Source organism: Macaca nemestrina, chromosome 1 (assembly GCF_043159975.1).
Source record: "Macaca nemestrina isolate mMacNem1 chromosome 1, mMacNem.hap1, whole genome shotgun sequence".
NCBI classification, from domain to species: Eukaryota; Metazoa; Chordata; class Mammalia; order Primates; family Cercopithecidae; genus Macaca; species Macaca nemestrina.
The window spans coordinates 122,867,986-122,882,468 of NC_092125.1; the positions used below are offsets into that span (position 1 = coordinate 122,867,986).

The following is a 14,483-nucleotide window of genomic DNA, read 5'->3' on the forward strand; positions in this document are numbered from 1 at the left end:
AAATAGGTGGAATCATCCCTAACTCATAACGTTGCTGTGGACCAAATGCGTTCATGGGTGTCAGCACCTGAGAAGTGCCATGAAGCATCAGCTACTATCTCAGCCTCTGGAAAGAGAAGAGGTCAGTGGCTGGGGTCACTCTACCTTTCAAGAGCTTAGCTTCCTTGCTCATCAAATCCAGTAAAGAACCTGAAGCCTCAAACAGCCAGGGTTCTAGCTGCAGCTCTGAGACTGACTGGTTGCGTGATGTTAGCTGAGGTGCTTTCCCCTCTCTGGGCCTCACTTTCCTCATCTGTAAAATGAGTAGCCTGGGATACAGGACCTCTAATCCAGTCCTTTCCATCCCTGGCAGCACATGAATACTGATAGGTGACAAGTAAGAAAGGGCCCTTATTTAAAGGGGATCTGAAATGCTGGGAAGAGGTGTGGGGCTTGGCTGGTCTACCCCTCAGAGACTGCTATGGAGCTGCCCCCTGAGACCTCCAAGGCCCCTTTCACTTATAGCATCTACCTGCTCAAAGGGCCCTTTAGCTGTAGTCATGGCAAGCTGCTGGTTTTCACCAAAAACTGCTCAAAGCTGGTTCTTCCAGGGCTTTTGCTCTTGGGAACCTGAGGGTCTAGAATCTAGATAGATGTCCCTGGGTCAATACTTCTAGTTTTCCTCTTCTCTAATGTTTGCATTAGAGCAGGCCTGAGTTATCTGAGCATGGAAGCGGCTGGGGTCCAGGGCAATGACTTTCTAGCTATTCCATTCCGGGTGGGCTGTCCATGGTGAGCAATACTATAGAAATGATACTTCCACGCCCTCCTCTGGGGGCCCGCGTCATCATCCAGAGCATCCATGGCCCAAACCCCCCTGGAAGACCCTGTAAGGGGCAGCCTGGAATTCTTTGCCCTGTGCCCTCTGTGCCTTTCTGCCGTTCCCCATTTGGGTCCTGGGTGCCCCCCAGCACTCACCTTCCCCGAGGACTGGATGCCCTTAACAACAGCCATCCCCACGATGCTCCAGGCCACGAGAAGGCACAGGGTCATCTTCCAGTTGAGGCCCCCACTCTCCGAGATGGAGTCAGAGATGTCCAAGGCCTCTCGGTACCAGAAGTAGGTAGTGGCTGAGCTCTTTTCACACTCTGCTTCCACCACTGAAATAGCAGCAAAGGTCACAGGGCCTCAGTGGCGGGGACTATGGGGTCACTTCCTCTGCTGGACCCCCACTCAGGGCAGTAGTGGGTGAGGGAGCAGCTGAGGGTGCGCAGCTGGGAGGGGCTGTGCTCATTCTGGGTTAGCCAGGATCTGGCAGACCCTGAGGAATCCTAGGCTCCCAGTGGGGTCTGGGAGGCTTCAGGACACGCCAGCCTGGCTGATTCCCACCCATGCCTCCCGCTGCCCACGTCTCTCCATGGAAGGGAGGAAACGTGAGGCTGAATTGGCCTAAAGTTCCTTGGGGAAGGTCCTGAGCTGGGAGCTAGAGACCTGGATTCTCATCCCAGATCATTGGTTAGATGAGTGGTGTGAACATGGGAAAGTCGCTTCTGGGCCTCGGTTTCCTCATCTGTGCAGTGGAATAACAGGGTGAGTAATAACAATTAAAGTCACACTTTCCAGAGTTTCACCTACACTCATTATTGTATTCAATCCTGTCAGAAATAGGCTGGAAAAGAGACCATTCCCACTGGGGAAGGGGAAATGAGGATCAGAGATGTTAAGTGACTTATCCAAGGTGACACAACAAGTCTGAAATTCCAAATGTGTGCGCTAAGCCTGTGAGACCCCTTCCTGGGACAGGGCTGGCTGGCATCCCCAGCTGGGCCCCATACTTGCCTGCCACGCTCCCATTCCTGACGACAGGACATTCACTCCAGGGCAGCGGGTACTGGAAGGACTTGAAGAAATAGAAGATGCTCCACCCGATGATCACGTTATAATACAGCCCCACAAAGAGACAGACCTGGGGACAAGCCCGCTGCGGGGTCACTGAGGCTGCAGGCAACTCCACCCTGCCCCCGCGCCCAACCCGAGGCCCAGCGCATGGGCAGCAACACAGAACACAGCAGCACAACCTCAAGGGAGGCAAGGAGGGATGGGGTGTGGGCCGTGGAGGAGCTCCCCTCATGCTCCATTGATCTGGTATTCAGGGAATCCACAAAGGAATTTTTCAGATGTTAAAGTTCTCTCTTTTAAGCAACAAACTCTTAAAATGTTAATCCTTTCCAGTTTGAAATTCTTCTAAGATACTTGAAGTCCTTTCTCCTCCTCATTTCCTGATGACTCGGGATGGTAATGGCAGAGATGCCCTCCAGGATTGTGAAGGCACGCACAGCTTTGACCCCTACGGTAAACAGATCCAGATTGCTGTGCTTTTAGAGACTCTCTGGGTGTTTCTTGTGGATTCTACTCTCTCTTGGGCGTGTTAGCAGCCCGCCTCTAGAAAGATGGCTCTTGTCATTTCTTGGAAACACAATAACTAACGTTAGTCGAATTTTATTTAAAATAGGAGTGCATGGACTCTGCCTGAGGGTCCAAGGGGCTTCTCTGAAAGCCATGTTTCTATGGGCAGGGATTTGCTGCATCCACTCTGGACACGGAGTGGTCCCTTCCAGAGCCATGACTGTCTCCTGCGGCAGTGAGGCGGGCGTCAGTGTGAGAGCTGAGGGCCACTTGCTTCATCAGTCTCACCTGAGCATGTGTGTGCAGGAGCAGCTGCTCATACAGCAGAACTTTCTGGGAGCATAGACAGAGTGAGACGCCCACTTCCTTTACTTGTGTGATTTCAGTACAAGTGGGAGACCATACACACACTCCTGTGTATCAGCACACAGCCAGCCCCAGCAGAGTACATGGCATTGGCCAGTGCAAAGCTGATGGCTGACATGAGAGCAGGGGGCTGCAATAGGCCTTCTCCCAGTCTCTGCCTGAGGCAAGTTTGGGCTGGCCCTACTGCCAGGCCTGGCAGAATCCTTAGTCCCTTCCAGAAGTTCATTCCAGTCTTTATCCCAGGTGTGAGCAGTAAGCATGGGCCCCTATAGGCTTTGTCCTTAAGGGATGCTGTTTCCTCACCTAGAGCTCTGAGCAGGGTCTCGTCTGTAGCCTTGTGGACGAGCCTGGAGACCTCACAAAGTTCTCCATCCAGGGCCACGAGAGTCTCCCTGTCTCTCACTTTCCAAAGCGTCATCTGCCTTGGGTTGACCTTAAGTTTCCTGTGTGAGTTCTCCAACTCTGCTCTCTGGCACAGCAAAATGGCAAGGAGACCCAGAGCCCCAGGTCTGCCTTTTCCTGAGCTCCCTACTTGCCTGATTAAAATACTCTTTGACCAAGGAAAGAGGAGGGACCTCCCTCATGGGGAGCTGAGGGACTGGTAAGCAGAGAAGGGCATCTGGGCTAGTCCATATGTCCCCAGAGAACTCTGGCTGAGCTGTCCCAGGCGGCCCTACGTGAATATGTCCCAGCTTTTCCTCCTTAGCACCAGTGGCAAATCTTCCACACTGTTTCAGGCAATGTGGTCGACTTTCAGTTTAGGAAACATGGTGACTGGGGTCTTGGAACCCCAGCTGTAATTCCCATGTTGAGGATCCCCCTCCCTGCCCTCGTCCTGACGTAGGACTCTGGCCTGGAAACTCGGTGACCTCCTCTCCAATGCCCAGGAGCAGCCCCCTGCCTCCCGCTCAGTGCCTGCCCCAGCCCTTGACTCACTATGCAGCTGGAGAAGCCGATGCCCCCCAGGCGGGGACACACATAGTGCCACACACCAATGCTGCCGCGGCGGATCCTCTGGCCCACGGCCAGCTCTAGGAAGAAGAGGGGGATGCCGATGATGATCAGCAGCACCAGGTAGGGCACCAGGTAAGCACCTGCAGGGAGAGCAGAGGGATGGCAGACGGGCTTTGGAGCACAGCAGCAGAGTGAGGGAAGGCGCTGCAGCCATGTCCTCCAGTCTCAGCCACATCTCTGGTCATCCGCAAGTTGTCACCAGTCCCGGTGCTCCTCCGTGAATGATCTGGCCCTAAGCGTGGCCTACCACACAGCAGCCCACCGGGACCCACCTTCTCCCCCTTGGCTCCCCTGACCTGAAACACTAAGGCAGGAAGTGTATGTATGTCAACTCACAAGGCTAGGTTCAGAAACAGACAGACATTGCACTGCTTCTCCAGAATCCACATGTCAAGTCACAAGCGGCAGACACACTCACCTCATGAGGTGCTCCGTGGACACCTGTTCACACCCCCTGCTGCCCACAGAGAAGCAGCCGCAGATGGCATGGGGGCTTACTCGCCCCCAGACGCACAGACACTGGGTGCAGCCTTCCCAGAGTCTGAACCAGACGCTGATGCAGCAGACTGGGCAGCTCCAGGGAAGCAGAGCTTGGAAGCTCTCCAGGGAGAGGGGGGCCTGACCAGTTTTGCCATTAATCTTCAGCTAATTGAGAGGAACGGGAGAGAAATTAGCAGTTCAGAAAAGCGTGGCCAGGAGGATCATAAAGGATAGAATGGGTCTCGCTAAAGATTCCAGATGATAAATTAATCTTGCTGTCCTGTCCTGGGCCTCACTGCAGAAACAATCTCAATTCCAAGTGACAGGGCATTTAGCAGGAGAATTAAAACCATGTCTGGACACAGATGAGTGCACCCCGCTGAGAGCTGTGCCAACAACCTAGTCCTGTTAGCAAGGCCCTGCCTATCTGTCAAACACTGTCAGGCCAGCCCCAGTCACCAGGGCCCTGATGGTCACCCAGCACTCTCTGACTAAGCCTTGCCAGTAGAGAGCCTCCAGAAGCCCCCAGATACACTGCTCTGACCCCATAACATAACATCCCACATATTCACCAACATGTGCCCAATCTGCCAATGAACACTGGCAATCGGGCATCTCCTAGGCACAAATTCTGCCACTTGGCAACAATTAACTATTTACTGCAGGTCCACTCTGTGCCATGCACATGCAGCAGGGGACAGTGGAGTAACAGAAGGCACAGACACCATCCTAGAACGGTTCACGATCTGCCGGGGAGGCAGGCAGAGTCACATGAGTAATATGAGCACGCATGTGTATACACACACACACCCCCCCCAAAGACTAGTCACACAGGCCAACCAAGCACATACATGCTGAGGAAGGGGCCAGGGTCCCATGGAGCTAATCAGGAAAACCTTCTGGGGAGGCAACCCACCGAGCTTTATAGGACAGCATCTCACTCACTAGATGCACACATGCACACATACATTCAACTCGTCACTAACAAGCAGTCCCATCATGGTGCTCAAAGGAGAGAGGGCCCAAAGGGCCACATGCTTAGACCCCTGGGTCTGTCTTTAACTCAGTCTCTTGGTCTTGGGTGTGGGGAAATGGAAGAGGAGCTAAGTGATCTGCTGCAGGAGGGCAAAGGGAGACAGCCGCACTGGTTTTGTATTTCGCCCCAGTGTTCTGGGTGGGGCAAGATGTGCAGGGAGGTGAGTTTCAGGGTGTCTGCAAAGTGGGTTGGCACCTACTATGGATGCCTCTTTTTTCTCCCCAAAGAATCAGGGCAAGCCTCCAGGTAACTGCTGCCAAAGAGTGACAGGGGTGGGAGTGCAAAGACAAGGTACTGGCCCCTCACCATCCAGGCTCTGTCCACCTCAGGCAGGCTGCCAGCCCTGAGTTGACTACAGGTCTCTCTACCACTCCAAAGCCTAAACTAACCAGAGCGCTCAGGGGGCCACGGTCAAGATAGGCAGAATCTGTGGTTAATCAGAGGTACTTTTTCATATCAACCTTTGTTGCAATCACTAGAAAATGCAACGGCACCCTCTTCTGCCTTAGAAAATACAACCTGGGGACACAACTGGATTTCCTTTTATGTTTCAACAGCTTTTGGGAGCCTCAAGTTGTTCATCCAAATAGCGGGGAGCACTGTTCAGGATGTTAGGAGATTTATCAGGACAGGGCCAGGATCCAGGATCTCTGAGGCCTTCTGGATCTCTTATCATCTATGCCTCGGTCAGTATTCTAAGCCTCACTTCTGGCAAACCCTGAGGTTATTCCTGGGGTTTAAAAGACCATCTTGGTGGTAAGAGCCAGGTCCTGAAGTCAGACCTCCTGGTTTTAATGACTTACTAGCTGTGCAACTTTGGGAAAATATTTGATCTCTCTGTGCTGCTGTTTTCTCATCTGGTTGAAGAGGATGAAAATGTTACGTATAAAATTGCTGATATTTGACCATTTTTGACTTACAAAAATGGCCACTTCATAAGCTTTGACCCAACACCTATCACACAAGGCTGTTGCAAAGATTGAATGAGTGGCTTACCCATAGTAAGCAATGGTTGAACACTTGCCTTTTTCTCATAAAAATAAACAGAAGGAAAAGCAAACTAGGGAGATGTCAACATTTCGTGGAGCTAAGGAGAGTGTTCCAGAGTTTCTGTCCAGAACTATGCAAAGTTTGATTAGATCGACTATGGCTCAAAAGCACAGACTCAACTCTCAGACCAAACAGCTGTCTTCTTCCTGTGATAATTTGCCTCCTCCTAAAAAATATTTAAGACGACTTGCTATAGACTCCGTCTCAACAAACAAACAAACAAACAAAAACCTGTAAAAGGGCCGGGAGCGGTGGCTCAAGCCTGTAATCCCAGCACTTTGGGAGGCCGAGACGGGTGAATCACGAGGTCAGGAGATCGAGACCATCCTGGCTAACCCGGTGAAACCCCGAAATCACGAGGTCAGGAGATCGAGACCATCCTGGCTAACCCGGTGAAACCCCGACTCTACTAAAAAATACAAAAAACTAGCCGGGCGAGGTAGTGGGTGCCTGTAGTCCCAGCTACTCGAGAGGCTGAGGCAGGAGAATGGCGTAAACCCGGGAGGCAGAGCTTGCAGTGAGCTGAGATCCCGCCACTGCACTCCAGACTGGGCGACAGAGCGAGACTCTGCCTCAAAAAAAAAAAAAAAAAAAAAAAAAAAAGGCCGGGCGCAGTAGCTCACGCCTGTAATCCCAGCACTTTGGGAGGCCAAGACGGGCGGATCATGAGGTCAGGAGATCGAGACCACCCTGGTGAACACGGTGAAACCCTGTCTCTACTAAAAAATACAAAAAACTAGCCAGGCAAGGTGGCGGGCACCTGTAGTCCCAGCTACTCAGGAGGCTGAGGCAGGAGAATGGCGTAAACCCAGGAGGCGGAGCTTGCAGTGAGCTGAGATTCGGCCACTGCACTCCAGCCTGGGCGGAAAGTGCAAGACTCTGTCTCAAAAAAAAAAAAAAAAAAAAAAAAAAAAAAAAAAAAAACCTGTAAAAATATGGGACAGTTAAAGGTAGAGATAAAAAGGGATTGCAGGAATCAGAGAAGATAGAAAAAGGCAGGCAGGAATGTGGAATGGAAAGCTCAGAATTCTGAGAACTGACAATGCTTTTCCTCTAGGGTAGTTCTTTATGTCTGGTGCCATGGTGACTGGTGTCATTGTGAACAGTCAGACTGTGGCAAGAACACCGCCCTGGGTGTGAGTGCTTGTGTGTGGCATAGAAAGGGACTCTAATTCATCACCAAGTGCCCAGGCAGAACTGATCATCTAAGCTAGAAAGAACAAGGTTAGAGATTCCCAGCTAAGTCCTCCAATGCCACATGTCCTTTGAAGTCATTTTAGGCGCCTTGGAGCTCTTCTCGACATCTCACAGTGCATAAGGAAACCATACACTTTTATATCTTTGCTTTGGGCTAGTCTTATATCAACTCAGTTATCATGCCACGCAGGCCACAAGCTCTGATCGACAGCTACTTATTAAAAAGTAAAAAAGATCTTTCAAGCAAGGAGACTATGCAGCTAATATAGCTTGCTATGGGGGAAAGATGGAAGCCTTTGGCCGAATTCAATCACAAGAGTTCAGGTGGGCATTCTCACTCCCTGCCCTTCAAAAGAAACTGGAAAGGAGGAGAAGCCTCCCAGTCAAACGTGGCCTTCTGAACTAGGGAAAGGCGCATCCTGGAGAGGAGGGGACTGCGTCTTTGGAAGAGGCTACATGGCAAGAGTTCCACAACCAAGGAAGGAAGGAAGGAGCTGGAGTAAAATGCCTGCCAAGCTGGGGCCACCAGACAGGCTGGAGCATGCCACGCCAGGCACAGGGACTCAGGAACACAAGAGCTCTCGCTAGTTGACTTCCTCAGGACCAGAGGTCTGGGCTTGCAAATCTCTTTGTTTCCAGCCTATTGGGTTTTCTTTATTTTTAGTTAGTTGATCCCTGGTTTCAGGAAAAGCTGCCTTTGGACAATTCCTGGGGGCTGGAAGTGGTGGTAGTGGTTTGATACCAGGGGCAACACCCTCAAGAGGGATTCAAGCCTAGGGGACAGTGTGAAGGCCCCTCTTACCCAGAGGCAGTAGGTGTGGAGGCTAAGTGCCCAGGCTCTGGGCAAGCCTGTCCAGGTTTGAATCCTGACTTTATCACTAGCTGTAACCTTGGTCACACACAACCTTGAACAAGTTATCTAACCAATTTGTGCCTCAGTATTGTAGTCTCTAAAACAAAGATGCTAACAACTCCTTCATATAAGGCTGTTGGGAAGATTCGATGGTTGAATCACATAAAATTGGTGCTTTGGTTGTTCTAAGATGCTTAAATATCAGCAGCTTCAGGCACTTAGCCCTAATATCCATTAAGCCCTTAGAACAGTGCCTAGCACCTTGTAAGCATTTAGTAATAATGGCCAACAGGTGCCCCTTACCGTGTCCGGTCGTGTGTTGCCCATTCTGCATGTAAAGCTCATTTAATCCTCCCAACTATCCTGTGAGGCAGGAACTGCTATTATTCTCATTTTGCAGATGAGGCACAGAGAGGTTAAGCAATTTGTAGGAGGTCCAAAATTTGATTGGCAGGGCTGGAATCTGAACCCAGGCAGTCTGGAGCCAGAGCCCACTTTCTTATCATGTCCTGTAGTCTCTTGGTAGCTACTAACCATCATTATAGCCATTCCTGGGGCATCTTACTCTGGAATCCTGAGCTCCAACCTACAAGGGCTCCAGTTCTGCCTCAGCAAAGGGGTGTTCTTTTTCACCCTCAGCCCGGCCTATTTGCAGGGGACCCCTGATGCAGGCAGAGCTGTCTCTTACCTCCTCCATTTTTCTGGCACAGGTAGGGGAACCTCCAGATGTTGCCAAGGCCCACAGAGAAGCCAATCTGGGCCAGGATGTACTGCAGCTTACTGTTCCAGGCCGGCCGGTCCTCTGCGTCCAGCTCCTCCTCCACTGCCTTCTGCTTGCCACCTGCCTCGCCAGCCACATTCAGTACGCTCTGCTTATAGTCCACAGGCTCCTCGAGGGCCAGCAGGTCGGCCACCGACTCAGTGACATGCTCACTGCTGTGCTCACGCTGGGTCACTTTGCTGTTCTTCGGCATTGATGCCACCTGGGGCGTGTAGCCCTGCTCCCCAGCACACAGAGAAGATGCAATTCAGCTGCTGTCAGCTCCTTCTCATCCAGGGACCTAGGAAACCAGGAGAGCAGGAGAGGATTATCCCTGACCACACTAGGAAGCTCAGGAGCCCGACGTGGACACAACCCAAATCAACTCCCCATCACACTCTGAGGCAGGTCAAGAGCCTCAAATACTGAGCTTGCCCTCCCTCCCCATCAGGGGCTGCCCGGTGAGGAGCTCAAGGCCTACAGACTCAGTTTCTCCACAGGCTTTACCCGAGCATTATTTGAAAAGTAAACCTAAAGGGGCAAAAGAGGCAAAGCCATACGCCAAACCCAAGTAGATCGTTTCTTGAAGACATTTCTCTCTTCCATACTGCAGAGCTTAGAGTGCTCAAGCCCCTCTGGAGGCCCATACAGCTTCCCTTTCCAGGTGTTCTGCTCAGCCAAAACCACCTGGTGGGAGCCGTGGAAGCCAGTGCCTGCCTTCCTTAGGGCCTTTTCATTCAAAATGCAGGGATTATATCAGGAACTGGTTAGAAATGCAGCATCTCAGGCTTGCACCAGACCTCCTGAATCAATCTCTGCCTTTTTACAGGATCCCCAGGTGATTAAAAGGGATATTAACATTTGAAAAAAAAAAAAGGGCTCTTGAGCCATCACCGTGGGGTCCCTGGACACCAGTGCCTATGGCATCTCCATTCCCCTGGCCGGAGTGGCTGACCAGGCTCAGCTAAAGATTCTGGCACCAGAAGCCAAAAGCTGTTTGCTCAGTGCCAACGAATCTTGGGTCATTGCTCAGCACTGACATTATCTGAGGACTTCTGCAGCCAAGAGCTGGTTCTCCATCCTTCGGCGACAGTTTTACAGCAGATAATGTCTGCACAACACGGGCGGGGGAGGCAAAACCCTCCCCTGCTCCTGCCAGTCCTCATTTGTCTTTCATGCTTTCCCTTAAAGAAATAAAGCACCACGAAAATGAAGCCTTTGAAGAATTCCACCATTCTGTTACATTTCAAAGCACCCCCTCATTAAGGGAAGGTTGGAGGATTTAAAATTAAACATACACACCCCAGCCTGCGGTTGCCCTGCATCTTTCTAGGGATGTAACTTACCCAGCTCTGTAATTACTTTATTAAGGGAAAGAGCTGTCTCTGGAAGCTGGGCTCCCTGTTTGTTCTCCTCGTAGGTGCGTGCCACCTGAATGGCACAGGCAAGGTTGCTGTGCAGTACAAGGGCCAGGCCTGTCCTTCCTGCCAGCCTCAACCCAGACCTCCTGGCTGACCACAGCCAAGGCCTGACTGTCAAGGAGACCTGCCAGCCAGGCCCTGTTACACATGTAATGAAGCTGGGAGGTTTATGGGGTTGGCTAGCCCTCCCTCGGCCAGGTCTTGGACCACATTAGCAGGTGACACCTGCTACCCTCCTCTTCCAAGGGGACAGTGAGTCTTTAGTGACTGCCCCCTCACACCTCAAGAATAGACAGGGTTCGGCTTTGGAGTATCGATGACAGGGCCAGCCTGGTTAGAGGACCACAGAATTCCCTATAAGAAGCTCTCTTCTGGGACTCACTTCACAGCGGGTAAGTTGAACACTCCATTGTGTCCTGAAGGGTGCCCCATGGGTGGCACTTGTGCATCTGTAGAACTTTCAGCCTTCAGCCCCGCCCCCCAGGGCTGCCGTGTTGCTTGTGCTACACAAGTGAAGTGCGGCCCTAGGAGTTACGCAATGGAGAGGCCTGTGTCCTTGTATGGGCTGCCAGCATGGGCTCCTCTCCTCACTCAGCAGGTCCCCCGTCTGCAGGGCGTACAGAGAAATGGCTGCTTGTCAAGGCATCTCCCCCCTCCCCTACAGCTTACATCCAGAGCTGTTACTAAAGATGACATCTGGGAAGAGGGTGGGGGTCCCTCTGGAGCCTACAAATCACTAGGGTTCCTTGACTCAGAGCCTGTCTTCGGCCGCTCTGCCTGCAGCAGAGTTTGAGCAGAGCAATCTGCAGTGCATTAGGTATGATTTACTGATCATCAAGCCACAACTAGAGAAAACCAAGGGGGTTTCCTGCAAGTCTGCAGAATTTATCTTGCTGCTGACCAATCGGAGCACATGTTTCTCCATAAATAGCCTAGTGAATGGCAGCTTCGGTCACCAAGATGAGAAAGGGCTGGGAGGAAAAAAAAGCATCATTTTAAACAAGGAGGACTCAAGGACATTCTGGTAAACCAGAGAAGGATACCTACAGCAGCATCCAGCAACCACAGAGCATCAGCTAACAGGAGCTTCCTCCTTTTTCCCAAGATGTCACTGATGCCATGCGCATCCCACACTGAGGGATGGGGGCCCAAGGACTCCTGTGCCATTAGGTCTGCAGGATGCAAAGGGCTTGTACAAACCTCCAGGCTGAGGCACTGGGCTGGGCTGCAGTCATGACTGGAACCCTCTGTGTCCAGTGAATATGCCCAGGTGACAGCAGGGTCAGACTCAGAAATTAAAGCTTAAGGGACCTAGCAATTGTCCAGCTCAATGTTCCCATTTTATCTCTGAGGAAACTGAGGCCCAGAGAGAGGAACTGAATTGCCCGAAGCTACTCAGGTTCTCCTAACACCCTGATCAGAGCCTTGTCTGGGACACAGTCAGACTCAGTAGGGGTGGGGGACACAGGAAGAAGACCACTGGGTGTGGGAGTGTGAGGCATGGGCTGTGAAGCCGGACAGGCCTGGAGTTGAGAGTTCATTCACTCACTCACTCACCTGACATACATTTCCTGAGTGCCTCCTATATGCCAGCCTCTGTTCTAGGTGAGGGATACAGCAGCAAACAAAACAGGCAAAGTGTCTCCTCTTGTGGAGTTTGCATTTCATGTGGAAGGGCCAAATATTAAAGAAATCGATGTGTAATATAATGGCCAGGGGTGATATACGCTGTAAAGAAAATCACACCGGAGGGGTGCAGCAAGCTGGCAGGCAGCTCTTTTATGCTGCATGCGGGGATTGGGGGGGGCAGTCAGGAAGGGCATCTCCGAGGAGGTGACATTTGAGCAGAGGCATGAATAACAGGAAAGGGCATTGGCAGAGCGAACAGCAGACACAAAGCTCCCAAAAAGGAAGCAGGCCTGGGAATTCCAGGAACAGCAAGGTGGCCAGAGCCGCGGGGCAGAATGAGAGGCAGAGACGGGGAGAAATGCGCTGGGGAGGGAGGAGCATGGCTGTGCTGTGTGTGAGGACTAGGGCTGGCTCTCTGAAGGAGGTGGGCAGCCCTGAGGCCTTGGCCACACACTAGCTGTGTGCTCTTGGACACGGCACTTTAATTATGTGAGCATCCGTCTCCTCATGGGTGAAAAGGTTGCATTTAATGACGCCTCTCATCTCCCAGGGAGGGCTGCTGTGAGGGTCCAAGGAGCGGCCACACACAGAGTGCCTGGCACAGAGCTTGGCACACAGAAAGGACCCAAATGGTAGCAGCCACTGCCTGGAAGTCTTGCATTGTTTACCTTTATAAATTTAAAAAATATGTAAGTCCCCATATTGATATTTGATCCCGTCAATCCCATTTCTTCTCAAGAAAGGCCAAAGAGAGCTGACCGTGGGGGCGGAGGCGGGTGGAGAGAAGCATCCTGCACCACCTCAGTGATGCCCACTTTCTTCTCCAGAACTGGTGTCCACCTAGGGCAGCCCCTAGAAAGTCCTACCACACACCATACCCCAGTGTCAAAGAAAGCCAGACAAAGGTCCCACGGCTCCCAGCTTGGATCCGAAAGACCAGCAATATTATTATTAATAAAAACAAGGCCTGTAATAAAAGTTAAGCATTATTGTTATTAAAATGTACCTCATGTTTGGAATAGCTTGAGACCACTTAAAACCATTTTTTATTTTTTACAACCTGGGTTGGTGATCCTGCTCCGGAGTAAGACGACCTGGGTTCCAACCCTGGCTCACTGCATGCCAGCCACCTGGCCTGGGCAACTTTTCTAGCCTCCCTGAGCTGCAGTTTCCTCATGTCAAGGGAGGGTGCCAGTGGTGCCTACCTCACCGTACTGTGAGGAGGATACGTTGTACTGGTCTTAGAACCCTGCAGCACCCAAGAGGCGCTCACAAATGGTACCGTTTCTTCAGCTCTCATTCAATTCATACCCCAGTGGAGGCTGTGACTTAGAACAACCCTCCCTGCCCCACCCCCAGTTCCCTGAAGCCATGTGCTGCTTTTACAGCAGGCAGGGCCTGGAAATCCTAAGTGTACCCAGCCAATGACCCCAAAGCCTTGTCTGTGAGGAGCATCAGGATCAGAGAAGGACCCTGAGAGGGGTGATTCCTCTCTTTCCATATCCATGCATCTCATGGAACCAGCCACGATCCAGACATCAGCAGGCCAGCTAGGTACCGGGCTTGACCAACCTACTGTGCAAACTGTTACCATTGCCCTAACTTCCCCAGACCTCAGTTTTCCTGTGTGTAAAACGGGTTGGCACGGATGGCCTCCAAGACCCCTTCAGCTCTAGCATATATCCACTGAGAGTCCCTCCTGCTTGTGGGTGTGAGCAAGGAGCCACCTGCCCCAGGCACCTGTAACAGTGGATGCGAAAGGTAAGTTCTATCTGCCCTGCCGCCCTCCATCAGCTGAGAGCCCACTGGAGCACGGTAGAGATGTGGTGACAGACAGCCCAGCTGTATTCTAATTATCCCCCCGTAGTAGCTGGGGTGGGTTGTGAAGTGACTTTCATGAGCAACACGTTGGATGATGAAGCTGCAAGGTACTCTCTGAAAGGAGTGCCTCCATCCCTGAAAGCACAGCGCAGAGGGGCGCGAGTGCCGAGCAAGCCCTCGGTGCCAGCTTGTCACTTAGCAACAGAGGTGGCTTGCAGCTCAGAATAGCTCCTGCGAGAGAAACAGGTCGGAGCAAGTGAACTGCGAATCTTCTTGAAAGGAGAAAAAATAGTGTGACTGGGAGGCAGACAGGTAAAAATATCTCCTGCCAGAGGGGTGAGGTCTCCATGAAAATTTTTCAAGCACAGCATCCGGCAATTAGCTCAAGGTGGTGGGGGATGGCTGCTCTCACGCTGGCACCAGGACAAAGCCTGGAGCCGACAGCAGCCACGGAGGAGAAGGGAAGCGGGG

General features: G+C 51.9%; 1 protein-coding gene across 4 annotated transcripts in view; it reads right to left on the bottom strand.

The window, feature by feature from the left end:
- LOC105479250 (solute carrier family 6 member 17) overlaps positions 1–14,483 on the bottom strand; it is a 48,185-nt gene that overhangs the window by 22,553 nt on the left and 11,149 nt on the right. For 2 of the 4 annotated variants that reach the window (XM_011737170.3, XM_011737172.3), the window contains exons 2-5: positions 9,070–9,442; positions 3,688–3,845; positions 1,819–1,945; positions 958–1,139 (exon numbers count right to left, since the gene is read on the bottom strand). In XM_011737170.3, coding sequence (XP_011735472.1) covers positions 958–1,139; positions 1,819–1,945; positions 3,688–3,845; positions 9,070–9,355 — 753 coding nt within the window. In that variant the 5' untranslated portion in view covers positions 9,356–9,442. Of the gene's footprint in view, positions 1–957; positions 1,140–1,818; positions 1,946–3,687; positions 3,846–9,069; positions 9,443–10,181; positions 10,205–10,944; positions 11,147–14,483 lie in introns of those variants that run through there. The other 2 variants (XM_011737171.3, XM_011737173.3) reach the window with 2 other exon arrangements.